This window comes from Ranitomeya imitator, chromosome 1 (genome assembly GCF_032444005.1).
Source record: "Ranitomeya imitator isolate aRanImi1 chromosome 1, aRanImi1.pri, whole genome shotgun sequence".
Classification (NCBI taxonomy): Eukaryota; Metazoa; Chordata; class Amphibia; order Anura; family Dendrobatidae; genus Ranitomeya; species Ranitomeya imitator.
Genome location: NC_091282.1, coordinates 1,026,123,361 through 1,026,140,284, shown reverse-complemented (window position 1 = coordinate 1,026,140,284; position 16,924 = coordinate 1,026,123,361). Strand labels below are relative to the sequence as shown.

Below are 16,924 nucleotides of genomic sequence, written 5' to 3'. Positions count from 1 at the left end.
AAAGAAAAGGTTGATGTTCCTCAGGGATACTGATATGTCAGGAGGAACGTCCCTAAGGCCTGCTAGGACGGTTGGGCTAGGGATAAGTCAGACAGAAAGGAGACGAAAACTGATGGGCCACGAAACAAAGGAAACATGATTAAATGGGACTATGGCTTATTATGTATGCTGCAGCTGTGTGTAACCGAATTGCACAATAAAGCTGGACTTATTAGCCCGCACCCAAGGTCTCCTGTCTTGTATGAAGCTACAGCTTCCTGAAGGAACAGTGAGTAAAGAATGAGCTCCACCGCACCACACACTCATGACTGACTCCTGTTTAGAAGAGGGTTTTCAGGGCAAATGGCGTTGGGCCTCTCTGACCTTTCCCAGTGTCTGCGCACTGCAGTACTTTACTGTGCCCTCAACAGGGCAGAGAAGTACGCCTGCGCAGGAGAGCCGATTCTGTGGATTGATGAAGAAGCAGGAGGGTGGCGTCACAAGAAGATGGAAGGCACCGGACCCGCACCTGCGACACCTATCAGACCAGAATGCACAGGACCGCCCCCCGGGTGAGTATAATATAACTTATTTTTCTTCACTTGCAGGTTGAGCCGGGGGCTCATCTACAGCATTATAGAATGCTGTAGATAAGCCCTGTAAGGCAGTGGCCGAATATTATAGTGGCAAAATCTGCTGACAGGTTCCCTTTAACTGTCAATCTTCAAGAGTGCACCATCCTCTGAATAGCAGAAAGCCTGGTGCCTTGGAGTATTGCTCTCATGACCAAAAGAAGTTGAGACTGGTGGCTCCGTGGGTAGCACTGCTGTCTTGCATGTGTATGTTCTCCCCATATTTGTGTGGGTTTCCTCTCACACGCCAAAGACAAACTGATTATGTTTTTGAGTAAAATTAATATTGTAAATTTAAACCTATTAAGGATATATCCACACTGTGGTTTTTGGAGCGGAAACTGAGCAAAAACTTTCCAGAACTTCCTCAAAAACAGTTTCTGCTCATTTTCTACTCCAAAAAGTCAGTAAAAAGACTTAGTGTACACATAGCCTTTAAAGCTTTGAAGAGGACTGCCCATAGGGAAGCATAACATGCCTTTTGGTGCATAATCATAATTAAATTTGGCAATATACATTTTAATACAGATGTAGCCTGTGTTTGGCATCGAGTTATTAAAAGTACTGCATTGAAAAATGTTACAAATGACACATATAAATGTGTCTGAAAGATGTCATCATAAAATGCCATCGGTATGTTGCTCTTTTCCCCAAATTGTGCTATACATATTTTAGCAGACAATTTAATTTTCACAAACTTACTGTCAGTAGGTTTCTCTCTGAGGATAGCAGTGGTTTCTTTGTGACCTAGCATTACAAATGTATAAAAGAAAACAGAGTAAAATTCTATTTTAAGGACAGTCCCCAATGTACACACCAGTAAGAATCACAGTGGTCATCCTGAATTTGAGGCATCACCCAGTACTTAAAATCTGATAACAGTAATTAGCAGAGGACGTTTAAGAGTACACTATGTAAGTATTGGTGTACAAGAACAGACCCCTGACGAAGCCTTGGGTGAAATGTGCGTTGGGGCTGGTGGGCCAGCACATACGCACTTTAACCCTACATATCTACATACTAACTTGATGTAAGTATTTTACTTGATCTTTTTTTCTTGACTAAAATGGATGTAGCAATAATCAGAGCAATTGTCCTTGACTAGGGGTATATTTTTAGGGGCTCTTTTTTTTAGCCCCAGCTATTCATATATTGTAATATATATATTTCTGTTTTAAAAGTTTGTACTTATGTACTGGCTTCACCCTTTTTTAGGAATACTCTGTTTGCATCTTACTTACATCTGATTATATATATTTCATTTTTAAAAAAATATTGAAATAAAATGTGATGTTTTATGAAACCTGTTTTGCACTCCGTGTCCTCATGTTGGTTTTATGATTTACCCTAGAGTGTTTGTCTCTCTATAAGGGATTTTTGGTTGTTCGTTTTTTGTTGGTTAGAACGTGAGCATAGTATAATTTTACAGACAATCATCTTTGCCATCTCATATATAAATTTGACTTACAACTATTTTGCATATGATTACGGTAGTTATGTAGATTCTTGTCATGTCACTGCATTGTTACGGTTTTGCTCCCAGTGGTGAAAAAATCTTTTTCATCTTGTATACTACAAATTACAACCTGTTCTTGCATTCCCTAATAGCTCAGTGTGTTATTTGGTTGATTTCCTAGCGAAAGGACACTGGGAGAGATGGGCGAACCCAAACAATAAAGTTCGGAGTCCGCACCAAACACCTACTTCTCGAGCACGGATACCAAGCGTGGACTTCTCCAGGAAGTCCGTGATACTGTTCGCGTTTGGCACCCCGAACACTGGGTGTTTCTCATGCTGTAATCTCCATGACAGAATGAGAAACACCGGCAGCAAGATTATTGCCACGAGTCAGAGCGATTGGGCTCCCATGCTGTCAGGTGATATTGTGAGCCTGCAGCCGTGATTGGGCGCAAAAGGTTTACCTCCAATCACAAATGCGTGATCTGAGGGGAGTACTACTCCCATCAGCCTACGTCTGCTGTCACTGATAACCTCAAGAGCAGGCGGCCACTGATGGTAGTATTCATCAGCCGGCACCTGCACTATAAAGACCAAATTTTTCGCTTTATAAGAAGCTCCGGATTATAAGACGCACTCCAAATTTGGAGGAGAAAAATTGGAAAAATATGCAGCCTGCAGCAACGTTACCAGTGAGGTACATTCACATTATAAGGCGCACCCTTATTCCCCCCCAAATTTGGGGAAAAAAGTGCATCTTATAATCCAAAAAATATGGTAAATGAATTTAAAAAAATGGTGTAGCTTTAGCATGGCTGATAATTAAGAATAGAGGGGTCCTCGTACACAAACCTAACATTTTTTTACCTGGGTGGACCTGAACATCAATAGGTTCGCCCATCACTAGTCACTGGTTCAAATCGAGGAGCAGCCATGAAGAAGATTTGTCAAGGAAAGAGAATCAGCGTCATCCAGCTCATCAATGGCGGTCTCTCGGCCAAGAAAATTGCTAAACAGCATCATGTGAGTGCCATGACAGTTGGCAGAATACGAAATGAAGTCCATCCATTAAAAAGTCAAGAAGTGGATGTCCAGGAAAAAATATCGGAGGTAGATCATCGCAAGGTCTATCAGTTTCAGCAAGACAAGCAATGCAGTGTAGGTGGCTCATATGCTTCGTAATAGTGAGATTATAGATGTCCATAGAAGCACTGTGAGATGCACCTTACACAAGTCTGGAAAAGTGGTCTGAAAAAAGGTGTAGAAGCCTCTTCTTCAATTTTGTCAAAAGAAACGTTGATTCTAGTTTGCAAAAAAAGTACGAAAAGTGGACAGTAAAGGTTTGAAATAGATGATTTGGAGCAATGAGACAAAAGCCAATAGACCAGGCTCTGATGGGTGCAAATGGGTTCCGGTAGACAAAAGAGAAAAAATGGCTAATGGATAAATACATTAAAGGAACTGTCAAGTTTGGTGGAGGAAGCCTGATATGTATTCTTTTCACAGCCAAAGCGTTGGATACTTCACCAGAATCGATGGTGTTCTCAATGATGAGCGATATGTGAGTACCCTACGAGACAATTTACCTTGTACATTCGAGTACTATGGGTGTGAAAAGGACGACAGTGTTCCAGCAGTACAATGACCCGAAAACATACTGCAAGATTGGTGAAGAAGTGAGTATGTCACTGTCCCTGTAGAGAGGAGGGAGACTGACAATGCAGCGATGCCGGCATTGACATTATTTAATGTTTAGCTCCTTCACACCTGAGCCTGTTTTCACCTTCCTGACCAAACCAAATTTTACAATTCTGACCAGTATCACTTTATGAGGTAATAAGTTATAACTCTGGAATGCTTCAACATATCCCTGTGATTCTGAGATTGCTTTTCGTGACACAGGGAACATTATGTTATTGTTGAATTTACGTAGATATTTTGGGGGGTTTATTACCACCTTGCAGTCTCAGAGTGGCAATTACCTAAGTAAGCAGATTGTGATACTAGAAGGCTTTATTCTTTAAAGCCTGCTTGCAGCTCATTGTAGCTGGCCACATTACTGGATCCAAATAGCTTTATTCCCCCTGGTCTTCTACCCTGCTGCACAGGCAAAGCTATGTTTGGACCAGCGGTGCAACTATGCTATTGATCCAACTGTAGATCTTCAGGAATGCACCACCCTCTGAAAGCAGTGCACATCTGAAGAAAAGAAGTTGAGAAAACTTATTAAGTGTATGTTAACAGTGAGCTTTTTTGCAGACTTTGTAGCAAAAATTGAACAAAATGTTGTACACTCAAATAATGGACCCATGCGCCACGGAGCGGTCTTACCCTGGACAGAAAGTGGCTAAGCAGCTACTTGGTTTTCGCTAGAACTCATGATGGTGGAGATAGGCTCAAGCTACATGTTGTCGAAAGGTAACACTCCAAGGGCAGTCCCTGGTACACCAGCAGCTGACCTCAAGGGTCAGGTTTGCAGTCATGGACACGGACTCAAAGTCACTGGCAGGACAGGATCCTGGTACTGGTTGAGACAGTGCACATTCTAGAACTCTGGACAGGGTGAATATTGGCATTGATTGGGTACCACCAGAGTGGGATCAGGTACCACCAGATTGGTTTCACTTCAGAAAATACAGGTTCAAAGAACAGGTTCTGGTTCAGACAGAATGGTTCAGGGTACAGAAAAAGAAAAAATGTTCCAGGGTTCAGGATCCGACAGGACAGTTCAGCATTCTGGATCAGGTTCAGTCAAGACAAATATTGCAACACGCAATATGTTCAGGTACATACTAGACGGGTTAAGGATTCAGGACTAAGTTCAGGCAGAACTGATTATTGTTATTATTTATTTACTTAGCACCATTAATTCCATGGTGCTGTACATGAGATGGGGTTACATCAAAATACAAATATCACTTACATTATACAAAATTAACAATGACAGACTGGTACAGAGGGGAGATTCAACAGTAGGTTCAGGTGCACACTGGGACAGATTCAGCAATAGGTTTAGGGACCTGAAAACAAACTAGCAGGAACAAACTCAAGCTAAACATTATAGAGATCATTGTTCGAGCATCTCCTTTCAGGGGATGATGCCTTAACACTAGGAATCCCAGAGAGGGGACATTTAACATTTCTGCCTTTGGAACCTTTGGAGCTTGAAATTTCTGGGACTTCTAGTGTTAAGTACTAGATGCCTCCCAGCTATTGACTGGGGGATAATCTAGAGTGCTGCCCTACCACTTTAAGAACCGAGTAGCGCACACAATAAGCATGCCGACCGGAGACATGCGTGCCGTGTGCAGGCCCTGGGAGCAAGGAGCAATGGCAGGACAGAGATATGCTGCCAAGCGGCCATGGCAGTGAGTATGTCACTGTCCCTGTCGAGAGGAGGGAGATGGACAGTGCAGCGATGCCAGCATTGGCATTATTTAATGTTTAGCTTCTTTACACCTGAGCCTGTTTTCACCTTCCTGACCAGGCCAAATTTTACAATTCTGACCAGTGTCACTTCATGAGGTTATAACTCTGGAATGCTTCAACGTATCCCTGTGATTCTGAGATTGTTTCTCGTGACACATGGAACATTATATTATTGTTGAATTTAGGTTGATATTTTGGGGGGTTTATTTGTCACCAAAATTTTCTAGATAGATTAGCATACAATACAATTTTAAAAATAATTTCCTTTTACTTACTGTCAGTAGGTTTCTCTTTGGAAATAGCACTAACTTCTTTGTGACCTAGCATTAGATATGTATAAAAAAAACAGATTAAATTTACATTTTAAGAAGAGTCTCCATTGTACAAACCGGTGATAATCAGAGTGGCCATCCTGATTTTGAGGCATCAACCACTGCTTAAATTCTGATAACTGCTCATTGCCTAGTTTACCGACCACCCTACAGTCTCAGAGTGGCCGATTACCTAAGTAAGCAGATCGCTCCTCTAGCAGGTTTTATTCTTTAAAGCCTGCTTACAGCTCACTGTAGCTAGCCACATCACTGGATTCAAATAGCCTCATCCCCCTCTTCCTCTACCAAAGATGCCTGTAGTAGTGTAAAGGCGTGCATTAGCTGCCCTCACCCCTTGAAGATCTCCTGGTTATATAATGCATTGTACTGCTTTAAATATTGCTTTATCTTTGTAGTGACCTGCACAGATAGCAGCAGACAGGGTTAAGTACTGAGGCCAGCCCAAGATTGGAGAAGTTAACAGGGGCACAAAGAGAAGTTGTTTGGGAAGAAAAAGACCTATGTTCCTGTTGCATGCAGACCTGCATGTTAACAGGTATCAAATAGCATGTTCTGAAGAAGAAAACCAGGATTATGCGGCAGCAGGATTTCTTATCTCAGGCAGGGGGCCTAGCAAGGACTCAGCAGAAGGAAGGATTCCTTAACTCATGCAAGCAGGTCTTAAGCAAACAATTTTGTATAATAGAAAAGAAGCTAGAGTGTAGCCAGGTATAAAGATCATAAAGGAAAATATAACTAGGTTGGGGCATGAGTTTTCCTGGGGAGAGCTGATGATGGGATGTATTGGCAAAGCAAGTGTAGGGTGAGGCTAGGATGATGAATATGTTGTGGAAGCAAGGGGGGTTTTATGATATTGTTTGTAGTCATATATTAATGTTTATATGTGTGATAAACAGGGTTTTATTAAATTCCTATGGCTGGTGTGCGTTTGGTTCTTCTATCAGCTTTGCCTATGGCCGTCTCTGGGAATGTAGGAGGTCTGTCCACTATGGGCAACTACACTAAGTACAGGAATATAGCTTGGTCTACACTCTAGTTAATTAGAGTTGGGGTTAGTCCACAGTTTGGAGGGGTTAGACCAGTTTTATAACAAAAGGTTTAGTTTAGTGGGGCAGTTAGAGTCTAGAACTCAGTCAAGTGCAAGTTTAGAGAGGAGTTTAGTCAATGAAGGAGAGTAGATTGGAGAGAAAAGCTGGACAAGACTTGAGGTCATGAGAGGGTATTGAGGTATTAAGAGCCAAACTCCTATCCCACCTGTGAGGAAGATGTCAGTCGTGACACAGAGAAAGGAAACAATGGTGTTCCTCAGGGAAACTGATATGTCAGGAGTAATGTCCCTAAGGCCTGCTAGGATGGTTGGGCTAGGGATAAGTCAGACAGAAAGGAGGCAACAACTGACGGACCAGGAAACAAAAGAAGCATGACTAAAATGGGACTATGGCTTATTATGTATGCTGCAGCTGTGTGTAACCGAATTGCACAATAAAGCTGGACTTATTAGCCCGCACCCAAGGTCTCCTGTCTTGTATGAAGCTACAGCTTCCTGAAGGAACAGTGAGTAAAGAATGAGCTCCACCGCACCACTCACTCATGTTTGGAAGAGGGGTTTCAGGGCAACTTGTGCTGGGCCTCTTTAACCCTTCCCAGTGCCTGCGCATTGCAGTACTTTACTCTGCCCTCAACAGGTCAGAGAAGTACGCCTGCGCAGGAGAGCCGATTCTGGGGATTGATGAAGAAGCAGGATGGTGGCGTCGCAAGAAGATGGAATGCACCGGACCCGCACCTGCGACACCTATCGGACCAGAATGCACAGGACCGCCCCCCCGGGTGAGTATAATATATCTTATTTTTCTTCACTTGCAGGTCGGACCGGGGGCTCATCTACAGCATTATATAATGCTGTAGATAAGCCCTGTAAGGCAGTGGCCGAATCTTATAGCGGCAAAATCTGCTGACAGGTTCCCTTTATCTGTCAATCTTCAGGAGTGCACCATCCTCTGAATAGCAGAAAGCCTGGTGCCTTGGAGTAGTGCTCTCAAGAGGGGGGGCTGTATTGGGTGCAGCTAAAAGGAAGCCCCCACATGACTGCATTGCCAAGGGGAGGAGTGGAGAATTTTTTAAAAAATTAATAGGTTTGTCCCGGGATTGGTGGGTTTATGTTGTGAATTCCGCTCTTGGGCTCCCTCCGGTGGTTGTAAGTGGCACTTTTGTGAGTTCTGCTCTTGGGCTCCCTCTTGTGGTTTCAAGTGGTATGGCTGCTCCTTGGAGTTAGCTGTCATCAGCTGCCTCCACTTATCGTCTCTTCTGCTCGGCTATTTAGGCCTGGCTGTTCCTTCAGCCAGTGCCACTTGTAAATGGTTCCTGGTTGGATTCACATCTCTTTGGAGTTCCCTGTTATCCTGACCAGTTCAGCTAAGCTAAGTTTTTGCTTGTCCTTTTCTGTCCATAGATTGTGTACTTATCCATTCTGTGCTTTCTATGTTTGTCCAGCTTATCAGTGTGAATTAATTATGTCTTGCTGGAAGCTCTGGGAGGCAGATTTGCCCTCCACACCTTTAGTCAGGTGTGGAGATTTTTTGTAAACTCTGCGTGGATTTTTGTAGTGTTTTATACTGACTGCACAGTATTCCATCCTGTCCTATCTATTTAGTTAGACTGGCCTCCTGTGCTCATCCTGGTTTCATTCTGCGTATGACTTTTCCCTCTCCACTCACAGTCATTATTTGTGGGGGGCTAATCTATCCTTTGGGGATTTTCTCTGAGGCAAGATAGCTTTCCTGCTTCTATCTTTAGGGGTAGTTAGCTCTTAGGCTGTGACGAGATGCCTAGGGAGAGTTAGGAGCATTCCACGGCTACTTCTAGTGTTGTGTTGAGCTTAGGGACTGCAGTCAGTACAGTTACCACTTCCTTCAGAGCTTGTTCCATGTTGCTCCTAGATCACCATATCATAACAGTACAAGTGGCCAAAAATGAATTAAATGCATCTCAAAAGAAGGAAAAGAAAGTTCTGAACCATTTTTTTTCTGTGCTCTAGTTTGTCTTTTTTTTTTTCTTTTCCTCTTGATATCTGGGTGGTTTAGGATATATGCTTTGGCATGGATGTTCAGGGTTTGTTTTCTCGTGTGGATCAACTTGCTGTAAGAGTACAGAGTATCCAGGACTATGTTGTCCAGACTCCGGCTTTAGAGCCCAGAATTCCTACTCCTGATTTGTTTTTTGGGGACAGATCCAAGTTTTTGAACTTTAAAAATAACTGCAAATTGTTTTTTGCTTTGAAATCCCGTTCTTCTGGTGATCCCATTCAGCAAGTAAAAATCATCATATCCTTGCTGCGTGGTGACCCTCAAGAGAGGGCTTTTTCTCTTGAAACAGGGGATCCGGCATTATTGAATGTAGATGCATTTTTTCAAGCGCTCGGATTATTGTATGACGAACCTAATTCTGTGGATCATGCAGAAAAAACCCTGTTGGCCTTGTGTCAAGGTCAGCAAGCGGCAGAGTTATACTGCCAGAAATTTAGAAAATGGTCTGTGCTCACTAAATGGAATGAAGAGTCTCTGGCTGCTATTTTCAGAAAAGGTCTTTCTGAAACCCTTAAAGATGTTATGGTGGGCTTTCCTACGCCTGGCGTTTCGAGCGAATCTATGTCTCTAGCCATTCAGATTGATCGGCGTCTGCGCGAGCGCAAAGCTGTGCACCATATGGCAGTATCCTCTGAGCAAAGTCCTGAACCTATGCAATGTGATAGGATTTTGACTAGAATAGAACGGCAGGAATTCAGACGTCAGAATAGGCTGTGTTTTTACTGTGGTAATTCGGCTCATGTTATCTCTGATTGCCCTAAGCGTACAAAGAGAGTCGCTAGGTCTGTTACCATTAGTACTATACAGCCTAAATTTCTCTTATCTGTGACCCTGATTTGCTCATTGTCGTCCTTTTCTGTCATGGCATTTGTGGATTCAGGCGCTGCCCTGAACTTAATGGACTTAGAATTCGCCAGGTGCTATGGTTTTTCCTTGCAGCCTTTGCAGAGCCCTATTCCATTGAGAGGTATTGATGCTACACCCTTGGCCAAGGATAAACCTCAGTACTGGACACAGATGACTATGTACATGGCTCCTGCACATCAGGAAGATTGCCGTTTTCTGGTGTTGCATAACCTGCATGATGTTGTTGTACTGGGATTTCCATGGTTACAGGAACATAATCCGGTGCTGGATTGGAAAACTATGTCGGTGACTAGTTGGGGTTGTCGAGGAGTACATAGTGACGTTCCTTTGATGTCAATTTCCTCTTCCCCCTCTTCTGAGGTCCCTGAGTTTTTGTCGGATTTCCAGGATGTATTTGATGAGCCCAAGTCCAGTTCCCTTCCTCCGCACAGGGACTGTGATTGTGCTATTAACTTCATTCCTGGTTGTAAGTTCCCTAAGGGCCGACTTTTCAATCTGTCTGTGCCAGAGCATGCCGCCATGCGGAGCTATGTTAAGGAATCTTTGGAGAAAAAGCATATTCGGCCCTCTTCGTCACCATTGGGAGCGGGTTTCTTTTTTGTTGCTAAGAAGGATGGCTCCTTGAGACCCTGTATTGATTATCGTCTTCTTAATAAGATCACGGTCAAATTCCAATACCCCTTGCCTTTGCTTACTGATTTGTTTGCTCAGATTAAGGGGGCTAGTTGGTTTACTAAGATTGACCTCCGAGGGGCATATAATCTTGTTCGTATTAAACAGGGTGACGAATGGAAAACTTCATTTAATACGCCCGAAGGCCATTTTGAATACCTTGTGATGCCATTTGGGCTCTCTAATGCTCCATCTGTGTTCCAGTCTTTCATGCATGATATTTTCCGCAATTATCTTGATAAATTCATGGTTGTATATTTGGATGATATTTTGATTTTTTCCGATGATTGGGAGTCTCATGTGAAGCAGGTCAGGATGATGTTCCAGATCCTTTGTGATAATTCTTTATTTGTGAAGGGGTCTAAGTGCCTATTCGGAGTTCAGAAGGTCTCTTTTTTGGGTTTTATTTTTTCTCCCTCGTCTATAGAAATGGATCCTGTTAAGGTCCAAGCTATTCATAACTGGATCCAACCCACATCTGTGAAGGGTCTTCAAAAATGTTTGGGTTTTGCTAATTTCTATCGCCGTTTCATTGCCAATTTTTCCAGTGTGGTTAAGCCCCTTACTGATTTGACGAAGAAAGGCGCTGGTGTGACGAATTGGTCCTCTGAGGCTGTTGAGGCCTTTCAGGAGCTTAAAAGCTGATTTACTTCTGCCCCTGTGTTGCGTCAACCGGATGTTTCTCTTCCTTTTCAGGTTGAGGTCGACGCTTCTGAGATTGGGGCAGGGGCCGTTTTGTCTCAGAGGGAGTCTGATGGTTCTTTGATGAAACCGTGTGCTTTTTTTTCCAGAAAGTTTTCGCCTGCGGAACGCAATTATGATGTCGGCAATCAGGAGTTGTTGGCTATGAAGTGGGCGTTTGAGGAGTGGCGACATTGGCTTGAGGGAGCTAAACACCGTGTTGTGGTCCTGACCGATCATAAGAATCTGATTTACCTCAAGTCGGCCAAGCGGCTGAATCCTAGACAGGCTCGATGGTCCCTGTTTTTCTCTTGTTTTGATTTTGTGGTCTTGTATCTTCCGGGATCTGAGAATGTTAAGGCTGATGCCCTCTCTAGGAGTTTTTCGCCTGATTCTCCTGGAGTCCTTGAGCCGGTTGGCATTCTTAAGGAGGGGGTGATTCTTTCTGCTATCTCCCCTGATTTGTGGCGGGTGCTTCAGGAATTTCAGGCTGATAGGCCTGACCGCTGTCCAGTGGGGAAGCTGTTTGTTCCTGATAGATGGACAAGTAAGGTAATTTCTGAGGTTCATTGTTCAGTGTTGGCTGGGCATCCTGGGATTTTTGGTACCAGAGATTTGGTTGCTAGGTCCTTTTGGTGGCCTTCCTTGTCACGCGATGTGCGTGCTTTTGTGCAGTCCTGTGGGACTTGCGCCCGGGCCAAGCCTTGCTGTTCCCGCACTAGTGGGTTGCTTTTGCCTTTGCCGGTCCCTGAGAGGCCCTGGACGCATATTTCCATGGATTTTATTTCGGATCTTCCTGTTTCCCAGAAGATGTCTGTTATCTGGGTTGTTTGTGACCGGTTCTCTAAAATGGTCCATCTGGTACCTTTGCCTAAGTTGCCTTCCTCCTCAGATCTGGTTCCATTATTTTTTCAGCATGTGGTTCGTTTGCATGGCATTCCGGAGAATATTGTGTCTGACAGAGGTTCTCAGTTTGTCTCTAGATTTTGGCGTGCCTTTTGTGCTAGGATGGGCATTTATTTGTCTTTTTCTTCGGCGTTTCATCCTCAGACTAATGGCCAAACTGAGCAAACTAATCAGACCTTGGAGACCTATTTGAGCTGCTTTGTGTCTGCTGATCAGGATGATTGGGTGTCTTTCTTGCCGTTGGCCGAGTTTGCCCTTAATAATCGGGCTAGTTCGGCTACTTTGGTTTCACCTTTCTTTTGTAATTTTGGTTTTCATCCTCGTTTTTCTTCTGGGCCGGTTGAGCCTTCTGATTGTCCTGGTGTTGATTCTGTGGAGGACAGGCTGTAGCAGATTTGGACTCATATGGTGGACAATTTGACGTTGTCTCAGGAAAGGGCTCAACGTTTTGCCAACCGCCGTCGGTGTGTTGGTCCCCGGCTTTGTGTGGGGGATTTGGTTTGGTTGTCTTCTCGTCATGTTCCTATGAAGGTTTCTTCTCCTAAGTTTAAGCCTCGGTTTATTGGTCCTTATAAAATTTCTGAAATTATTAATCCAGTGTCTTTTCGTTTGGCTCTTCCTGCCTCTTTTGCCATTCATAATGTTTTCCATAGATCTTTGTTGCGGAGATATGTGGTGCCCGTTGTTCCCTCGGTTGACCCTCCTGCCCCGGTGTTGGTTGAGGGAGAGTTGGAATATGAGGTTGAGAAGATTTTGGGTTCTCGTTTTTCGAGGCGGAGGCTTCAGTATCTTGTCAAGTGGAAGGGTTATGGCCAGGAGGATAATTCTTGGGTTGTTGCCTCCGATGTCCATGCCACCGATTTGGTTCGCGCTTTTCACTTGGCTCGTCCTGATCGGCCTGGGGGCTCTGGTGAGGGTTCGGTGACCCCTCCTCAAGGGGGGGTACTGTTGTGAATTCCGCTCTTGGGCTCCCTCCGGTGGTTGTAAGTGGCACTTTTGTGAGTTCTGCTCTTGGGCTCCCTCTTGTGGTTTCTAGTGATATGGCGGCTCCTTGGAGTTAGCTGTCATCAGCTGCCTCCACTTATCGTCTCTTCTGCTCGGCTATTTAAGTCTGGCTCTATCTTCAGCCAGTGCCACTTGTAAATGGTTCCTGGTTGGATTCACATCTCTTTGGAGTTCCCTGTTATCCTGACCAGTGCAGCTAAGCTAAGTTTTTGCTTGCCCTTTTCTGTCCATAGATTGTGGACTTATCCATTCTGTGCTTTCTATGTTTGTCCAGCTTATCAGTGTGAATTAATTCTGTCTTGCTGGAAGCTCTGGGAGGCAGATTTGCCCTCCACACCTTTAGTCAGGTGTGGAGATTTTTTGTAAACTCTGCGTGGATTTTTGTAGTGTTTTATACTGACCGCACAGTATTCCATCCTGTCCTATCTATTTAGCTAGACTGGCCTCCTGTGCTCATCCTGGTTTCATTCTGTGTATGTCTTTTCCCTCTCCACTCACAGTCATTATTTGTGGGGGGCTAATCTATCCTTTGGGGATTTTCTCTGAGGCAAGATAGCTTTCCTGCTTCTATCTTTAGGGGTAGTTAGCTCTTAGGCTGTGACGAGATGCCTAGGGAGAGTTAGGAGCATTTCACGGCTACTTCTAGTGTTGTGTTGAGCTTAGGGACTGCGGTCAGAACAGTTACCACTTCCTTCAGAGCTCGTTCCATGTTGCTCCTAGACCACCGTATCATAACAGGGGAGTTTACCTCGGGAGCTTTAAGGTTTGTTTGCCCGAAACGGGTTACATGGTGCCCTCGAGCTGGTGGTTAGGGCTGAGGGTAAATAAGTGTTTTTAGTTAAAATTTTGTGGTGGCTTTCTGCCTATTATGAGCCAGATTTTTTAGCTCCAAGAACCCTCCCTTCAAGGTTTTTACATTTACATGTTGTTATTCATGTAATTGTTTGTTTAATAAAATGGCCGCTGTGGCCAAATTATCCAAAAGAAATCAAGGTGTCGTGTGAATTTCTAGGGTGGGTAAATGGAGTTGATTAAGGGGAGCAGGGTAGTTGGGGTGGAAGATTACCTACGAAAGGATCCTATATCGGCGATACGCGGTCATGACCAAAAGAAGTTGAGAATGGTGGCTCCGTGGTTAGCACTGCTGTCTTTGCATGTGTATGTTCTCCCCGTAATTGTGTGGGTTTCCTCTCACATGCCAAAGACATACTGATTATGTCTTTGAGTAAAATAAATATTGTAAATTTAAACCTATTAAGGATATGTTCACACTGAGGTTTTTGGAGCAGAAACTGAGCAAAAACTTTCCAGAACTTGCTCAAAAACAGTTTCTGCTAATTTTCTGCTCCAAAATGTCAGTGAAAAGACTTAGTGTACACATAGCCTTTAAAGCTTTGAAGAGGACTGCCCATAGGGAAGCATAACATGCCTTTTGGTGCATAATCATAATTAAAAGTCGGCAATATACATTTTCATACAGCTGTAGCCTGTGTTTGGCATCGAGTTATTAAATGTACTGCTTTGAAAAATGTTACAAACGACACATATAAATGTGACTGAAAGATGTCATCATAAAATGCCATCGGTATGTTGCTCTTTTCCCCAAATTGTGCTATAGATATTTTAGCAGACAATTTAATTTTCACAAACTTACTGTCAGTAGGTTTCTCTCTGAGGATAGCAGTGGTTTCTTTGTGACCTAGCATTACAAATGTATAAAAGAAAACAGAGTAAAATTCTATTTTAAGGACAGTCCCCAATGTACACACCAGTAAGAATCAGAGTGGTCATCCTGAATTTGAGGCATCATCCAGTACTTAAAATCTGATAACAGTAATTAGCAGAGGACGTTTAAGAGTACACTATGTAAGTATTGGTGTACAAGAACAGCCCCCTGACGAAGCTTGGGTGAAATGTGCATTGGGGGTGGTGGGCCAGCACATACGCACTTTACCCCTACATATCTACATACCAGCTTGATGTAAGTATTTTACTTGATCTTTTTTTCTTGGCTAAAATGCATTTAGCAATAGTCAGAACAATTGTCCTTGACTAGGGGTATATTTTTTAGGGGCTATATTTTAGGCCCAGCTATTCATATAATGTAATATATATTTCTGTTTTTTAAAAAAAAGCTTGTAATTATGTACTGGCTTCACCTTTTTTTAGGAATACTGTGTTTGCACCTTACTTACATCTAATTATATATATTTCATTTTTACAAAATATTGAAATAAAATGTGATGTTTTATGAGACATGTTTTGCACTCCATGTCCTCATGTTGGTTTTATGATTTACCCTAGAGTGTTTGTCTCTCTATAAGGGATTTTTGGTTGTTCGTTTTTTGTTGGTTAGAATGTGAGCCTAGTATAATTTTACAGACAATCATCTTGGCCATCTCAAATATAAATTTGACTTACAACTATTTTGCATATGATTAGTTATGTAGATTCTTGTCATGTCACTGCATTGTTACTGTTTTGCTCCCGGTGGTGAAAAAAATCTTTTTCTTCTTGTATATTACAAATTACAACCTGTTCTTGCATTCCCTAATAGCTCAGTGTGTTATTTTGGTTGATTTCCAAGCGAAAGGTCACTGGGAGAGTTGGGCGAACCCAAACAATAAAGTTCGAATTCCGTACCAAACACCTACTTCTCGGGCACGGATCCCGAACATGGACTTCTCTAGGAAGTCCGTGATACTGTTCGGGTTCGGCACCCCGAACACAGGGTATTTCTCATTCTGCTTTCTGCATGACAGAATGAGAAACACCGGCAGCAAGATTATTGACACGAGTCAGAGCGATGGAGCTCCCATACTGTCAGTTGATATTGTAAGCCCGCAGCCGTGATTGGAGGCAAAAAGTTTACCTCCGGTCACAAATGCGTGATCTGAGGGGAGTACTACTCCCATAAGCGTACGTCTGCTGTCACTGATAACTGCAAGAGCAGGCGGCCACTGATGGTAATATTCATCAGCCGGCAACTGCACTATAAAGACTGAATTTTTCGTTTTATAAGAAGCTCCGGATTATAAGACTCACCCCAAATTTAGAGGAGAAAAATAGGAAAAATATGCAGCCTGTAGCAATGCAAAAGCGGTCATCGTACCCAAACCAAACTTTTTTTAACTATTTGGCTTGACCTGAACATCAATTGGTTCGCCCATCACTAGTCACTGGTTCAAATCAAGGAGCAGCCATGAAGAAGATTTGTCAAGTAAAGAGAATCAGCGTCATCCAGGTCATCAATGGCGGTCTCTCGGCCAAGAAAATTGCTAAACAGCATCATGTGAGTGCCATGACAGTTGGCAGAATACGAAATGAAGTCCATCTATTAAAAAGTCAAGAAGCGGATGTCCAGGCAAAAATATCGGAGGTAGGTCATCACAAAGTCTATCAGTTCTGGCAAGACAAACAATGCAGTGTAGGTAGCTCATATGCTTCGTAATAGTAAGATTATAGATGTCCATAGAAGCACTGTGATATGTACCTTGCACAAGTCTGGAATAGTGGCCCGAAAAAAGGTGTAGAAGCCTCTTCTTCAATTTCATCAAAACAAACTTTGATTCTAGTTTGCAAAAAAAGTACGAAAAGTGGACAGTAAAGGTTTGAAATAGATGATTTGGAGCAATGAGACAAAAGCCAATAGACCAGGCTCTGATGGGTGCAAATGGGTACTGGTAGACGCAAGAGAAAAAATGGCTAATGGATAAATAAATTAAAGGAACTGTCAAGTTTGGTGGAGGAAGTCTGATATGTATTCTTTTCACAGCCAAATGCCTTGGATAATTCACCAGAATCAATGGTGTTCTCAATGATGAGCGATATGTGAGTATCCTACGAGACAAGTTACCTTGTACATTCATGTACTATGGGT

General features: G+C 43.1%; 1 protein-coding gene across 8 annotated transcripts in view; it reads right to left on the bottom strand.

Moving 5' to 3' along the window:
* LOC138656775 (uncharacterized) overlaps nucleotides 1-16,924 on the bottom strand; it is a 304,597-nt gene that overhangs the window by 171,607 nt on the left and 116,066 nt on the right. For 2 of the 8 annotated variants that reach the window (XM_069744011.1, XM_069744013.1), the window contains exons 6-8: nucleotides 14,699-14,743; nucleotides 5,774-5,818; nucleotides 1,314-1,358 (exon numbers count right to left, since the gene is read on the bottom strand). The exons of 1 other annotated variant lie outside the window; for it this stretch is intronic. In XM_069744011.1, the coding sequence (XP_069600112.1) occupies nucleotides 1,314-1,358; nucleotides 5,774-5,818; nucleotides 14,699-14,743 (135 nt within the window). Of the gene's footprint in view, nucleotides 1-1,313; nucleotides 1,359-5,739; nucleotides 5,819-14,698; nucleotides 14,744-16,924 lie in introns of all 8 variants that reach the window. 5 more of the 8 variants (XR_011316968.1, XM_069744012.1, XM_069744017.1 and 2 more) reach the window with 4 other exon arrangements.